Source organism: Cupressus sempervirens, chromosome 1, assembly GCF_028749045.1.
Source record: "Cupressus sempervirens isolate cs-2001-9-10 chromosome 1, ASM2874904v1, whole genome shotgun sequence".
Lineage (NCBI taxonomy): Eukaryota > Viridiplantae > Streptophyta > Pinopsida > Cupressales > Cupressaceae > Cupressus > Cupressus sempervirens.
In genome coordinates, this window is record NC_143118.1 from 383,300,070 (window position 1) to 383,315,972 (window position 15,903).

The 15,903-nt window shown below is 34.3% G+C and overlaps 1 protein-coding gene across 2 annotated transcripts in view; it reads left to right on the top strand.

Moving 5' to 3' along the window:
* Window positions 1-15,903, top strand: part of CYP97A3 (cytochrome P450, family 97, subfamily A, polypeptide 3) — a 100,229-nt gene that overhangs the window by 49,266 nt on the left and 35,060 nt on the right. For both annotated transcript variants that reach the window (XM_089826203.1, XM_089826195.1), the window contains exons 10-13: window positions 10,170-10,202; window positions 10,399-10,479; window positions 10,603-10,685; window positions 15,444-15,575. In XM_089826203.1, the coding sequence (XP_089682329.1) occupies window positions 10,170-10,202; window positions 10,399-10,479; window positions 10,603-10,685; window positions 15,444-15,575 (329 nt within the window). The remainder of the gene's footprint in view (window positions 1-10,169; window positions 10,203-10,398; window positions 10,480-10,602; window positions 10,686-15,443; window positions 15,576-15,903) is intronic.

The window sequence follows — 15,903 nt, forward strand, 5'->3', positions numbered from 1 at the left end:
TCCCAGGTGTTTGAATCTCAGAGCAACCAGCTCTGTTTGTTGATCCTCAATTGATATAAGAATATTACATGTTTTCAACATATTACATTTTTGTGACCTGAGAAATATAATCTTAAGACCTGCAAAATAAATACCATTTGATTTTGACATTCAACAGTAAAATAAAGATGTGAAATCATATCATGAACAATTGGTCTTGACTTATCATGAGAAGTTCTAACTTAAGTAGGAACTATCCGATGATATCAAACAAGGATGTTGTACGGCATTTCAAGGAACTGTATCTTACTGCTGTAAATACAATGCAGTGGTATCTGATAAAAACATTATAAATCATTTGGATATGGTAAGTCAACCACATAACTTGGTATGTTCGGAAAGTGTTGGAGCCTTGGCTGGACGCTATTAATCAGTTCCTTCATGGAAATAACTCCAAACGCAAACCTCAATGTAATTACCAATCACATCTTTCAGCAAAAGTATTCAATGAAATGGGAATATTGTGGCAAGGAAATATGTAGAGGGAAAGAACTTGAGGAAAAATGCAGAGAGATATCGTGAGGAATGAGACTCAGTGGTCTTGTTATATTCTTGGTTTCTCATGACTTCCATAAATAAAAGGCTTTCCAAGATCACCAGCTGTAACTCATGATCGTTTTAAAAGATTTACTTTCTTGATCCCTCGAGGATCAAATGCCAAATGTACAATTCGGTTTCTAGTAAAGAATTGAAAAAAAATAAGGAAAAGAATTTGAAGGTTATAACTCAATGATAATTTGTAATATATTTCTCTATTTGCACATAGATGTATTTATAAAATGGCATCATATTATATGTTTTATCTAAGGTCGTATCTTATGTTATGTATATATAAATACATGTGTTATTTGGAAGATTATTTTATCTTTTTGTACATGTATTTAAATGTACATATTAGATAGAATCTTGCATAAAAATGATATTATGGTGTCACTTTTATTTCTATATCTATGTGCACGTACATAAATATACGTTACAATGAAATGATGAAAATGTCAATGATAATCCGATAAAGATATGTATTTTAATTAAGTTAAAATCATTAATGTTTTAATGTTTATCTAATAGATCATGTGTGTCCAAATGATTGTACCCTGTTATACAAGTCGCTAGGTCCTTACCAATATAGTTAGAGGTCATACCTATTGACCAAATAAGTGGACTAAGATAGTATCCCATTCCATTGATCCTATTTAGCAATGCTTCTCCCCTTCATCTTCTCCTGCAATCACCCATGCAACATTTTCCATGAAAATAACAAGTTCCACGATAAATCCATAATAACATTTAATGTAGATATTAACAAGGAATTTAATTATTAACTAAAATTTTGAAACCAAGCAACAACTAACTACTATCATCATTATATGACAAAAAATGGATAACGACCATCATCATTAAACAGTTAAACAATAATGAATACAACGGATATATTTAACTACCCTTTTGACATGATTATGAAAGAAAATCCTTTCAATTCAACGGCTATAATAAATTTAAATTAGGTCAAAATTTGGGATGTAACATGGAGGCAACACTTAGGTAGTGCTAATGATGTGGTTGGTGTGGAACAAGCACTTTTTGCAGCAAATAAAGGCATGTCCACTCAATAGAAAAGACAACACACTTTTGAGGAAGATTCCAAGATCACCTGTGACCGTCGTGGGAAGCTTGGTCATATCTAGAGGTGCTACAAATAGTGGTTGGCTGATCAAAAGACCAACCAAGGAGAGCTTTAGCAACAAACTAATGTGGTAGAGCAGTCTGTGGAGGAGACGGAATCACCTTCTATGCATTTTGATTTGGAAGTTTTATGTTTGGTTAGTTAGTAGAATAACCATTAAGGGAGTTTAATAAAGTATTCAATATTAATGGTCATTTAGATATTTTGTCTTAAAGGCAAGTATTAGTTTTTTTGTTAGCTTCTAAGTAATATGTAAAATTTCCTGATGTCAGCTTTTTAGAAAGCTTCCATTTCATTTTCAGTTATTCTCTATTTAAGGAGACTTTGCCTCCATATTGTAATTAATCTTTAATGAGTATAAATTTTCATAACAAAAACTTGGTTGTTTATGGGAGAGATTCTATTAATGTGGGCTAGGGATCCTTCAATGATAGTTATTATGTACCTTAATTTTCAACTAATCCCGTTCTATTTAATAGATTATTCCTAATGGGATAAGGAAGACTATTGAATCACACAAGACTTTGTGGTCATTTAGGATGTGCGAAGTGGTGATATTGTTGCAATTTGGAAGACAAATGATTTGTTTTGATTCTATCTATTCTAATGTTATGCATTTCCTGCTCATACTAGGGCATCTAGTGTTGTAAACTGTAATGTCCCCAAATTATGAGCGCTCAAATTTTGTCCTAGGTTACAATTTTTTTATCAAAGCAAGTAGGGTTAGAGATATCTTTCACTTTGATTGAGACCCTATAAACAAATTAGGAATCATTAATAATCATACTTCATAATTAGACTTCTTAATATAGAATTAAGCATATATTGGAAGTTAAAATCAAATCAATAGATTGATTGAATTGGTTTTTAGATGTCTCTACCATAGAAGTAATAAGGTAGGATGACTTGATAAGGTGCCCTATTGACCCCCTACCTTAGGCCGAAGAGTGGATATACCATGCCTCTCGGCCTCATGTGACCCATGCCATCCATATGAGGTAGAGTACCTAGTGTGGTGTCCTATCACCGTTTTACTCAATCTTGTCGATTCACTCTTGAAATGATCGAACAAACTTATGCATTTGTTTACTATGATAGAGGTCATAAGGAACATTCATAATAGAGTGCCCATGTAGTCCATTCCAGTGTTACAAGAACCAAACTTGATTAAGACTCAAAAAGATGATTTTTGACTTGAACTCGGTCTTCAAACTTGTAGGGACTCTAAAAATTGAAAAACCCTAGAAATTCAAAGATTTTTGCAGTAAATTTTTTTTCAGAAAAACAGAAAAATTGAATATATTCATTAATAGCGGTAGAATTCTGATTATACATAACCAAAAAGAAACTAATATTAGTGCCTAAATATAATACAATTCTTTGCCTAAAACCAAGGTTGCATGGGTACTTGTACCCACACCCCTGGTACTCGTACCCACGTACCCAAGTACTGGGTACACGTATCCCACGTACCGGGTACTCGGTGGAGAGCATCATAGCTAAGGACCTTGATTAAGATTCTGTTTTTTTTTTTTTGGTTTTTTGTTTTTGTATTAGCTTGTTGTTTATCAAACTTAATTCAATACCAAATCAGTTTGAAACTTTGATACTCATTAACAATAAACTTTATCACTGTTCAAGTTAAAAGTTTATCATTTGCAATATGTCATTGTCATATGGTTTAGGATCTTCTTGTTCATGTTTAAAGTCTGCCTTCTTTGTTATGCATCTAAGCATTTATCATGTATTATTATTTCAAACATATAGCAAATCTGAAACTGAAAACAGTACATTACATTTGCAAACTTTATCACTGTTCTTGTTTTGAAAAACCATTGTCATGACTCATAAAATCAGATTTTTTATAAATATAAAAGTGTAATTTTTAAGTAAGTTTGACATACCCAAGTACCTCCGTCCCCAATTATGAAAAATACTTTAAACATTCAGCAATAGCATATATATATATTTGACTTATGGCTTATATTTTCAAATTTCTTGTTTTGAATGCTCAATGTCAATGTCATGACTCATGACAGATATTTTGATTTTTATATTTTCTATAAAATATTAATTATATAGAAAAAATTAGGCTTACACACGTACCCCCGTCCCCTATTTTGAAAAATATGCGTACCCGTACCCGCTCCCGTACCCGTTCCCGTTCCCGTACCCACGTACCCATGCAACCTTGCCTAAAACTGCTTTCGAATTTGCATCTAAATTGAACTCAAATATATGACTAATTGAGGCAAATGTATACATAAGGTGGACAAGTCTAAACAATTGATTTTTTTATTTTTCTTTGCCTTCATTTACTTGCAGCTGCGGCAGAGTCTCAGGCACAGGACTTAGCGAGTCTGTGCAGACTCAGCCAAAGTCCAAGTCCAGAGTTGAATATGCTCTGAATAGTTGGCTTGGGACTTGTAGAGTTCTAGCCAGACTCAGAGTCTTGTAACTCTGGTCCATCCTTCCTAAGCCAAAAGATAGGCATGCTTAGAAGGTGACCTCATCACTGTTTTTCCACCTGTGATCCGTCATTTCCCCTACCATGGCTACTTACAGCAGTCAGAAAGCATGCATAGTATTTCACACATAAATCCTATATTAAACTATCCTTGAGCTGGCAATGAAATGCATATTAAATCAAAGGTATGCAGATATATGTATATATGTTTGTATATGTGTCTATATATAAACAATCACATACTAATATCATATTTCTGAACTGCATGCATAGTTCAATAGAGAACGGTCAATGGATGCCTTATGCAATTAAAGTGTCACAGGATACTCATACCAAGGATCGCAGATCTGAATATTATTATTGTTAGCTAGATCTTTCTTCTTGATGCCTTTTTTTTCTTTTTTGATGTGATTGTTCTCTTTTATATCTTGTCATCTCCTGAATAGTCACATCTTTTGAATGGAACAAGTCAGGTCTTTTCATATTACAATATTTATCTAACTGCCAACTTTTCCGATCACACCATTTGGAATATATGTCTTGTAGAGGAACAAACAAGCTTCTTTTATTTATTTCTTAACCTTATGTAATCACTTTCTTTTAGTTATTTGCCACAGCATATAAGGATATTAATTATTCAATCATTTATTAGCAGATTGGTCTATACGGTAGTTCAAAATTTTAATCTTTGCCTCTCTGTTTGTTTGGTGATGCCAAACCTTTTTCTAACCTGGATTGATTTGTTTACTCCTTTAATACAATCTTTTGTATAATGCAATTGGGGTGATATGCATGATTATTGAAATTGTGGAATGTTACATTTGTAAGACAATTTCATAACATTGTTCTGCTGTCAGATTGGGGCGTGACAGATCTGATTGGTTTGATGATTGTATGATTAATATAGACTGATTGAATTGATGGAAGAGTTGATTTCTGCTCAGTTTGCATGACTCCCAAATGATGTTTGATGGATTAGTGAATGATTTCCTTTGATGATATGATTTATTAATGAATAGTGATTGAATGAATGTTGAATTCATAGGGAAATGAGTGACGAATGAGTGAGTGCTAATTCGATGTATTAGTGAATGATGATAGATAAGTGATCTTTGAGTGCTTTAAATGATTTCTCCTTTATACATTATTGCTAAAGGGTAACCACCTTTCATAAGAATTGAGTCACCACTTTCCAATGTTGCCTTTGAGAATAATATATTATTTCCCAACTTGATCTGCCTTGGATGCCCTCCTCAAAAGTTCCTTCTGTTTTATATCTCCTCTGAGTGTAGGGAGTCACACCCTTTCATTCGTTACTATCCTGAAAAGGTCACCCTTTGGTTATGAAAAGATACATCTGTTTGACAACAATTGCTGCCCCTTTCACTTATTATTTTAATTTAATCTTCACCTTTTTCTCACTTCTCAAATCTGTCTTTATTGCTTTTCAAATCTGCACATATCCCATTCAAGATCTGCATATCCTCTTCTTCTAGATCTATATATCTTATTTTCTTCTTTCCTTCTCAATTCTTATTCCAAATCCCTCCTTATATTAATACTCTAAATCTGCTCTGTTGGAATGTTAAGTCATCATGGATTGCCACTAGTTGTGGTTGAGTCACCACTTGGAGTTGAGACTATTAATAGATAATTTTTATTAGCTGACTTACTCTAAATAGCAAGAAGCTTGGTTTCTTACCATAAATAGTAATTTCAACATGTGTTGACCATATAGTTGTACGATTCATACTTCCTATATTTAGTAGGTTGTTTGCAATTAGTACTCTGCAACTTGGTTGTTATATGCACCTTGGACTCATGTTTTGTGTAACATTTTGAAGATCAATGTAAGTGTTCAAATTCCGAAGAATAATAGTAAAAGATATTTGTTTGTGGTTTTTTCTCGGTATAATTTTACTAGGTTTTTCCATGTAGAATACTGTGTTATGTATATTTTCTCTTCTCTGTAATTTTTCATAACATGTTCTAAATCTCCTCTTCTCCCTTTCTTCCATTCCATTTGATCCTTTTTTCCCTTTATATCTTTCATGAGGAAGGATCACAATACTTCACCATGTTTGCCCTTTTCAATGATAACACCCTTTTGAAAGAGTCACAAGTTCATAACTCTTCAGCTTTTAAAAGAGTCACTTCCTTATTATCTTCTGTTTCCTTCTTTCTTCCCTTTATCTTTCCTTAATTCACAGCCTTTCGTCTTTTAAAAAAGTCACTTCCTTATTATGCTCCCTTTCCTTCTTTCTTCCCTTTATCCTCCTTTAATTCTTTTGTCCCCTCTTCTTCTTCCCTCCATTTCTCTCTCAAATGAAGTTCTCTTCTCTCCCTTTGATATCTTATGTTTGCTGGAGATACAACTTTTCCATTCATGCCTTTTGACCATTTGTTTTAAATTTTACTAATTTTTTAAAATATATTTTGATGTAGTTATTGTTGATTATTATTGAATCCTATTTCAAGAACTGGATATGAAAGTGCGGACATTATTAGGAGATCTAGTACAATCACTTCAACCTTAGTATTTTATCAATGACTCAGATTCTAGAGACATGTGTTGACATTTCATCTCCATAACCTCCTCCTTTAGAATTCATCATTGCTTCCAATGGTTCAACTCAACTAGTTCATATTCATTGTCCCTTAGATACAACCTGTTGGGACGATTACTTTATACATATATTTGGCTTGTTTAGTGAGTCCATTCTCACAAATTTGAAGGTTATCCATGAGCATCATACCTGCTGCCCTATCATCTTTGGATCTTATTCTACATCCATTTCAACAACATTCTGATTGTTACTTTTTTAAAATTAGGCTTGGGACTCTTCATTTAATTGTGGTACCTTTAGCACCAAAATGGTGATAGTCGAGCACTTTCTAGAGGCATTATGCAATTTTATCTTTCTTCCTTATTGTGTCTTTTCAGATTGGGATGATATAATGCATATTCCTTTGTGTTGGTTTCTTCTTCAGGAGACAAATGTCATTCAACAATCATGTGTTCTCTTTAGCATTCAGTGTTGAGCATCTGTCATTGACATAGGAGACTACACTTTGTGGGTGGTGGGCGGAGGGGTGCACTGCATTGTTTCTATTGTTTTCATCTTATTTGGGGGGGAATTTTGGTCCATGGGTTTGTTTCTTTTCATCCTCCAAGGGGCAATAGTTTATACATAAGCACTTCACATGACTAAACATTTGCTGGTATCCATCCATCTACCTTTCGTATCCACCTGAGCTATGTTAGGAATTAATGTTCACATGGGCCTTTGAGTTAACTTTATTAACGTGTTATAAAATAAAGTTATATAAGTCAATAGTAAGTTGTTCATAACAACTAATTTTATATAATTGTGAGAGTCAGGTTCACAACTCACATAGAGATTTGTTAGTGGAAATAAGAGGGAGATAATGAAGTCAGTTGAACAACTCACCTAGATTTAGAGTAACAAGTTAGTGAAGTTAATGGAGTTCAGATTATTGATCCTATATAGTGTGTTAACAAGTCACATAGGGACTTGGTAGTAGAAATAGGAAGGAGATTATCAAGGTGGTTGAACAACTCACGTAGATTTAGACTAAGAAGTTAGTGAAGTTGTTGCAGGAGTTCAGATTATTGATCCTATATATTTGTAATATACATTGGATGAATGCAATGTAGAGAAAAATATTATTGATGTGTAATGTCTGCAGCTAGCACAGCATCTTGATACCTAATATGGTATGAGAGCGAGAAGTTGTTATGTATTTGTGACCATATGGTTATTTGATTTTCTGCGAAGGTTCCAAAGATAGAGATTTAGGGCCACAATGGTGCTGAGATGAGAAAAGAAATCAAATACTACAGTTTGCTGTTGAGGGAATTATTATTTGATATAATGAATCAGCATTGGAGCTTCAAATAGTGGCAAGGAGAATTGAATCTTAAATGGTAGCATACAAGGAGCCAACACTCTTAGTAGGTTTTGACTAAATTAATTGTTAATATCTATTCCTTTGATAAAGTTGCTGTCAAATAGTGAAAAGTTTTCCGTTAAATAATTGTGTGGTTGCTGTTAGATAATTGTGAGACACGCCAGTTGCACTATCTCACCTCCACTGAAGACAATGATCATGAAAGTAATCCTTCAGGGTCAAGAATATTGTGAGGTTGGTATCATTGGCAGGCTCATAATGGCTGCCTATGGATACACAATAAATTCCGGTTTACCAATTTAAAGAGCAATATCTTGACTACATGTGAAGACATGCTTAAATCAGATAGGGAGAGAGCAACTTGCAAGAGTGCTTGGTGCAAAACTTTGAACAAATTGATCTAAGTGGTATTTGGGCATCATTGCAAAGGAAGTTCACAAATCTAGATTGAACTGACCTACAAATGAGGTCGCAGTCGCCCCATTGATCATGGAAAAGAAGCTATTGGATGATTTGTCAACTATCGAAGGCACCATCAAATTATTTGTCAATGTTTCAACATAAGGATGAAGGTTTGTCACTAACACTTTTTTAACTGATTTTACAGTGTGCACAATTCTTGGAGGTGATGTGTTACAAACTTACGAGTTTTGAAAAGGATTTTGAATTTGACAGAATTTATGGACCTCATGTAGGCCAAGACAACTTTCTTCAAGACATTTGTTGGTTTGTATTATAACTGCGCTCGATGGGTATAAACTCTTGATGCAAGTTCAATCTCATATATACAAATAGGGTCTTGGTTTTGAGCAAAACTTTTCCGAATATTGTCTACATGCTAGGATTACCAATCAATGTTCACGATTGTCCGTCTTTTCTTCATGGATTCTTAGTTGCTGAGAGTTTCTGCATTCTAACTTGATTTAGGTGGAGCTCTTGGATTTTTATTTGTATTTCTTTTAATTGTGATGAAGTAAATTAATGACTGAAGATGAGTTCATTCCAGTGCTTCCTTGAATTTATGGTTGCTTTATGTGACTTCATAAAACCATTTTGGTTTTCAATAAACCAAACACACATATTTATCTAGAAACCCCATAAACAATATGCAATAAACATGTTCATACAAAGTCCATTGAAAATGTTACTCCATTATGGTTTAAGCAATAAACAAAGAACACATGTATTTATGTCGAAACCCTGGTAATATACCAAGAAAAAACCACCAGAAAAAGGTCTCTACATAGTTAACTATCTCAGGATTCAATTTATTGTTACAATTTATCTCAATTAACATGACTATTTGAACCATAAATGCCTATGTTGTCGAGTCCTCTTTGAACAAGACTTTTTCCAAAAATTGAAGTGAGTTGTACAACTGCATCTCGTACACATCCTACACCCAGCCCCTTTGCGATCCCCTGGCTTTCAGGCTTTTGACCTGAACTGTTGAGCATTCGGCATTGCCTGGCGTATATTACTCACTATTGTGGTGCTCATTAACAACTGCAAATCAATGCTGAATAAAGAAAAAAAAATTCATGTACCAGCAGTTGCTACTATAATGTTTATTACCCACAAGAGTTGATTAGTCTTGATGAAGTGTACATAATTTACGTTGGAAGTTTTTATGTGGTGCATTATAAGATGTTGAACAGAAAATGATTATGGAAATCTGACAAAGATGAAGAAAGCACTAGAACATTAGGGGGATGGTATTATTTATTTGCAGTGAATTGTTTTATGAATGATTAAGGTTTGGATTATCAGTTTGCTTGACTTTTAATTGCATGTACTCCCTTTGTTAGAAAGGAATTTGTCACACAAGATTGCTTGTCTTTGACTCTAATTATAACTTATTTTATGTTCAATCCTTTTTTTTCATTTGCTCATTCTACAATTTTCACGAGGGATATCAGAGCTAATTATGTTAGGAAATTCCTGTCATTATCTTTCAGGAGGGAGGTGAAGATCTTGCTTAAATATTTTATTTAACTTTATCACTTAGAGAAATAAGCTGCTTTGCATTGTTGGGTTTGTTTGCAGAATCCTGAAGTTACGTTGAAGCTTCAAAGGGAGGTTTGGCCATTCACAATGCCTATATGCATAATTTTTTGTTAATGAGATCAAAACTTTCCACTTACGATAGGAGAAGTTTCTCTCCCATTCTCTCTTTACTATTGCATGTATTAGCACAAGTTTCCTTCCATTCATTACCATCATTTTGTTTTATTAGAAAGCATAATCTTCAGCTTAATTATTCAACTGTTGACAGGTTGACTCTGTTCTTGGAGATCGCCTACCCACTATTGATGACATGAAGAATCTAAAATACACAACTCGTGTTATCAATGAGGTGCGATTTTGGCTTTTTTATTTTTACATATGTATATATTTGTAAAATATGTTTTTGGATAGAATATCATATAAGACATAGATTAAGTTTTGATAATACTGGTCTCATGATTCACTTCTGCAGACACTACGGCTTTACCCAGAGCCACCAGTGTTGATCCGTAGGTCTCTTGAGAATGATGTGCTTGGTCGATACCATATAAAGAAGTGAGTTCTAATTGAAACGAATAATTTAAACTGGTTCTAAAGTAAACTTTAACAGTTCTTATAGTCTGTAAATTCTTGAAAATCATTTTCATCTGTTACAGTGCTTCAGTTTAGATTTCAAAATTGCATGGATGTACGTACATTTTAAAATATATGGATATGCAATTGGGAAACCATATCCCAACCACACATGATGACAAAACTAGGAGCACGAAACAGACATTTACTTTTAAGTGATTAATTTGGTAGTGTAATCACCCAAAAATTGTCATCTAGACTATGAGCCCCCTTTCTAGCATTTTTGCATAATTTATCTAATGATTATCCTTGATCAAATCTCCAAAAAACTATTTATTTGATTTTATCCTATACTTTGACCACTTTATCCTAAGCTCATATTGAATTAAAAGAACATGTCCCCCTTTTAATTAAATAAAAATCCCCACTTCCCACTTATTCTAAGTGTGCACACCTAAAGCATTATTCATATTTTAGAAATAAAAGAAAATGAATTTTTGTCTACACATGAATGCACAATTTTCAATGTGAGAGGAATCTTCTATTTTTAAAATAATTTTAATTCTCCTCCACACATTTCAAACTCTCTTAAAAGTCAACTATTAATTGTGATTGGTTGAGATGCTTGTGCACATGGATCACTCGATGCATTCTCCTCCCTTGATTATGCCTCTTTTGCCTTTTAATCTCCACTGTCCATTTTTCTTTAAAAAGGAGGGCTCTCTCCTCATTCTAAAATCTTAGTCGCTCATGCTATTGTTATGCTACAGGTTTTTTTGGTGATTTTGGAGACTTGGAGTATTTTTGCATTTTAACTTGTCTCTCATTCTACTTACATTATGACATTATTTTTAGCTTAGTTTCCTTTATGCTTTAGCTTGGTTCTCTTTGTTAGCTTGCATCTCATTTAGTTTATTTTGCATTTGCATTGAATACCTACCCATTTGAAGATTCTTGGATATTAGCACTCATTGCTTTTACTCTTTGAATCTCTCATTCTATGGTGCTCCTTGCAAGGGTTGCATATCTTGGTTCATTTGAGAGCCACCATCTCATAGCCTTTGCACGTCATAGATAGAGAGCTATAGGTCGCCTCTTGAGATGCCCTCTTTCATGGGTATTCTTAAGAATAATGGTTTATAGAAGTGTGACACTTTTTGTACACACATTTTTGAGACCCTCGCACCTATGTCTATCAATCTCATTCATTCACTCCGCAACACATTTTCTAGTTTGGAATTGTCTCTTGTCCTCGTCTCAGGGGCACGATTGCTTAGTGTATAAGGGTCTCCTTGTGCATTAGGGTTTCTTTGGCAACTCATGCACAACAGTGTTCCTCAACACTACCCCCTTGACATCAAGTGTTTCTCAACACTTTTTTGGATAGTCTACCTACAATATAGGGTGCTACAATATTTCTCACTACCAAATTTAAATCTTGAAGAAATGGCCATGTGACATTCACACATGCACTTTAATAGTAAAACTCGCTGAGCTATGATGAACTTTATCTTCTTTGTGTGTTGTTTATGACAATTTCTTTGCTGAATGTTCCCTCCCTAATAGTCTTTCGAGGATGCCATGGACTAGAAGATTGGGGGCATGGGACATGTTTTACTTTCTTTCTGCTTGTGGGTATACTTTGTTAGTCTAAAGTGTTGAGAGCCTTTGCGCTTGTCCTACTTGACACTTTGGGCCTACAATGTATCATCCTTGTCTATTTTTGCAAGATTGCACTCGGGGGTTATCCTAGCACTTATGTCTTGATATAAGTGTAATCTTGCCATACTAAACATAGAGAATCTAAGTACATAGTTATCTTGACTTATATGTCTTTGATGCATAGGTTGGATTTCCACATTTTTATCTGATATAGATCATATTCATATCCTCATAGTTTATGCTAGTGATGATTGTATGATCTTCTGATGTCCCTAATAAGGATCGATGATAAAAAATAGGACCTACTTATGTAACGCCTGCAATTGCACCTTTTCGTACTAGCTTGCATTCTAGGGTTCATTCTAGCATAGCTTTTCATTTTTCATATTGAGAGAGCTCTCTTCTTTATTTTTCATGGATGCGTCAGCTAACTGCGTTCATCTTGCCTCTTCTCAATCTTATCTATCTCTTCTATTTCTCACTTCTCTTCTATCTTACCATCTCATCTATGCTTTTGACCTATCTTTTTTAATCTCGACATCTTGGATCTATTTTCGGGAATCTTGCTAGTCGAAAATTTCTTCCTTCTTCTATGTAGTTGGCTGACTTATTAAGGCTTAATCTTTGAATCTTGTTGGGGCAATCATCGCTTTTTCATTTCTTCATCATTTCTACTCTCTTCCACTCTTCGCTTTCATTTCTATTTCATCTCATTTCATCTTTCTTCTTTCTTTGACCTAATTCTTATTCTTTATCTTTCTTGGTCAAACTTAGTCAAACTAGGGCATATCTCCATTGCTTGGTGGTCACTCTTTGGTCTTAATCTCTTATCTATCATCATGAACTTTTTGTTTTTTGATTTGATCGAATCTATCTTATCTCTACATCTCCTCTATCTCATTTTGATTTCAATCCCGATGGGGCAAGAATATTCTATCATTGTTGCAAATTGCTTTCTACTACAACTATCTATTTTCTCTTGATCTATCTGTTTCTTTTCTCAACATATAAATGCTCGTCTCGGGTACTGATATTGTCACTTCGCTCTCCAAATGTTCAGTATTGCTGCTAAATAGACTGTGCATTCAAGATCTGCTATTTCTCTATGCTTCATTCTACAAAGTCAAATCTCTCTATTATCTTAGCTTCTTCATTATTTGACGTAATGTGTTCCTAGATCGATCACACATTAGTCAAAGAGGAGCAAATGTAATCACCCAAAAATGGTCATCTAGACTATGAGTCCCCTTTCTAGCATTTTTGCATAATTTATCTAATGCTTATCCTTGACCAGATCTCCAAAAATCTATTTATTTGATTTTATCCTATAGTTTGCCACTTTATCCTAAGTTCATATTTTATTAAAAGAACATGTCCCCCTTTTAATTAAATAAAGATCCCCCTTCCCACTTATCCTAAGTGTGCAAACAAAATATTATTCCTATTTTAGAAATAAAAGAAAAAAAAAATTGTTTACACATGAATGCACAATTTTTTATGTGAGAGGAATCTTCTATTTGTAAAATAACTTTAATTCTCCTCTACACATTTCAAGTTCTCTCAAAAGTCAACCATTAATTGTGATTGGTTGAGATGCTTATGCACATGGATCACTCAGGATGCATCCTTCTCTCCTGATTATGCTTCTTTTGCCTCTTAATCTCTCTGTCCATTTTTCTTTAGAAATGAGAGCTCTCTCCTCATTCTAAAATCTTAGTCTCTCATGCTATTGTTATGCTATGAGTTTTCTTGGTGATTTTGGAGACTTAGAGCATTCTTGCATTTTTGTATTTTAGCTTGGGTCTCATTCTACTTACATTATGGCATACTTTTTAGCTTAGTCTCTTTTATGCTTTAGCTTGGTTCTCTTTGCTAGTTTGCATCTCATTTAGTTTTCTTTGCATTTGCATTGCATACCTATTTGAGAATTCTTGGATATTGGCACTCATTGCCTCTAGTCTTTGAATCTCTCATTCTAAGGTGCACCTTGCAAGGGTTGCATAACTTGCTTTATACTAGAGTCACCATTTCATAGCCTTTGCACATCATAGATAGAGAGTTATAAGCCGCCTTTTGAGATGCTCTCTTTCATGGGTATTCTCAAGAGTAATGGTTTATAGAAGTGTGACACTTTTTGTACACACAGGTAAGAGTCTCTTTGTCATCATAAATAACGTTATTCTTTGCCAGGAATACATATGTAGTTGGTTCTATAAATTTGTTACTTTTCTTTGTTTTAAGATTAAAAAGTCCCTGTTTTAAGTTGTGCTAGCCATTCCTTTGTCTTTCCTATCTATTTAATAAATCACATACAATCCCATTATAGTTTCATTGTGGTATTGCTATTAGGATTTAACTGTGTAATTTTCGAGTCAAACTTATTGACTCATGTATCATGAGTAGTGATTCACACATGAGTCCATCTCTCATGAGATTAAATGGAACACTTAGCACTCATTGGATCTAGGTGATGTTCACAGAGGTGAAGCACCGAGACTTCCCGGGAGGTCACCCATCCCAATATTACTCCAGCTTGAGTGCGCTTAACTACGGAATTTCCTCCATGGTTAAACCCACTCTACTTGCAATGATGCTCACAGAGGTGAAGCACTAGGACTTCCCAGAAGGTCACCCATCCCAGTACTACTCCAACTCGATCACACTTAACTACGGAATTTCCTCGTTGGTTAAATCCACTCTGCTCAACCATGGAGGAAACTCCGTAGTTAAGTGCGCTTGAGCTGGAGTAGTACTGGGATGGGTGACCTCTCGGGAAGTCCCAGTGCTTCACCTTTGTGAGCATCACCTAGATCCAATGAGTGCTAAGTGATGCATTTATTCTCATGAGAGATGGATTCATGTGTGGATCACTACTCATGATACATGAGTCAATAAGTTTGACTCAGAAATTACACGGTTAAATCCTAATAGTAATACCACAATTTGACTTGCTATGGAAAATATCTCCTACTTATCAATAGTTTAATTGGTTTTATTTTTTACTGGATAATGATGAATATGCCAATTTATTATTTTATATGGTTGTTGAGACTTGAATATCAACCACTTGTATTACAGGGATGAGGATATTTTTATTTCAGTGTGGAACCTCCATCGCTCGCCTCTTTATTGGGTGGATGCAGATAAATTTAAACCAGAGAGATGGCCTATCAATGGACCAAATCCAAATGAAAATACGGAAAACTTCAGGTGCTCTTTCTTTTTCCTGGCATAATAGGTCCAAAAGCTAACCCTAAATTGGCAAGACTTTGTTATTATGTTTCAACATGGATCTTTTGATTGGATATGGATTTGTTTAGTAATTTACATATTGGAAGGTGTGGTTGCCCATCTATTTCTTAAAGGGCTTTAAAGATGCTCAACATTTGTCATTTCGCTTGATTGTCCATAAGTTTAGGTAGTGAACGTATTTAAGGCTTCTTGGTTAAGCATCTTCCTTTTGTTCAATTGGTTAGGTTGAAAGAGCTGCAAGTTGTATTTTTCCCTTCTTCAATATCTTAAATTAAACTAATGGTGT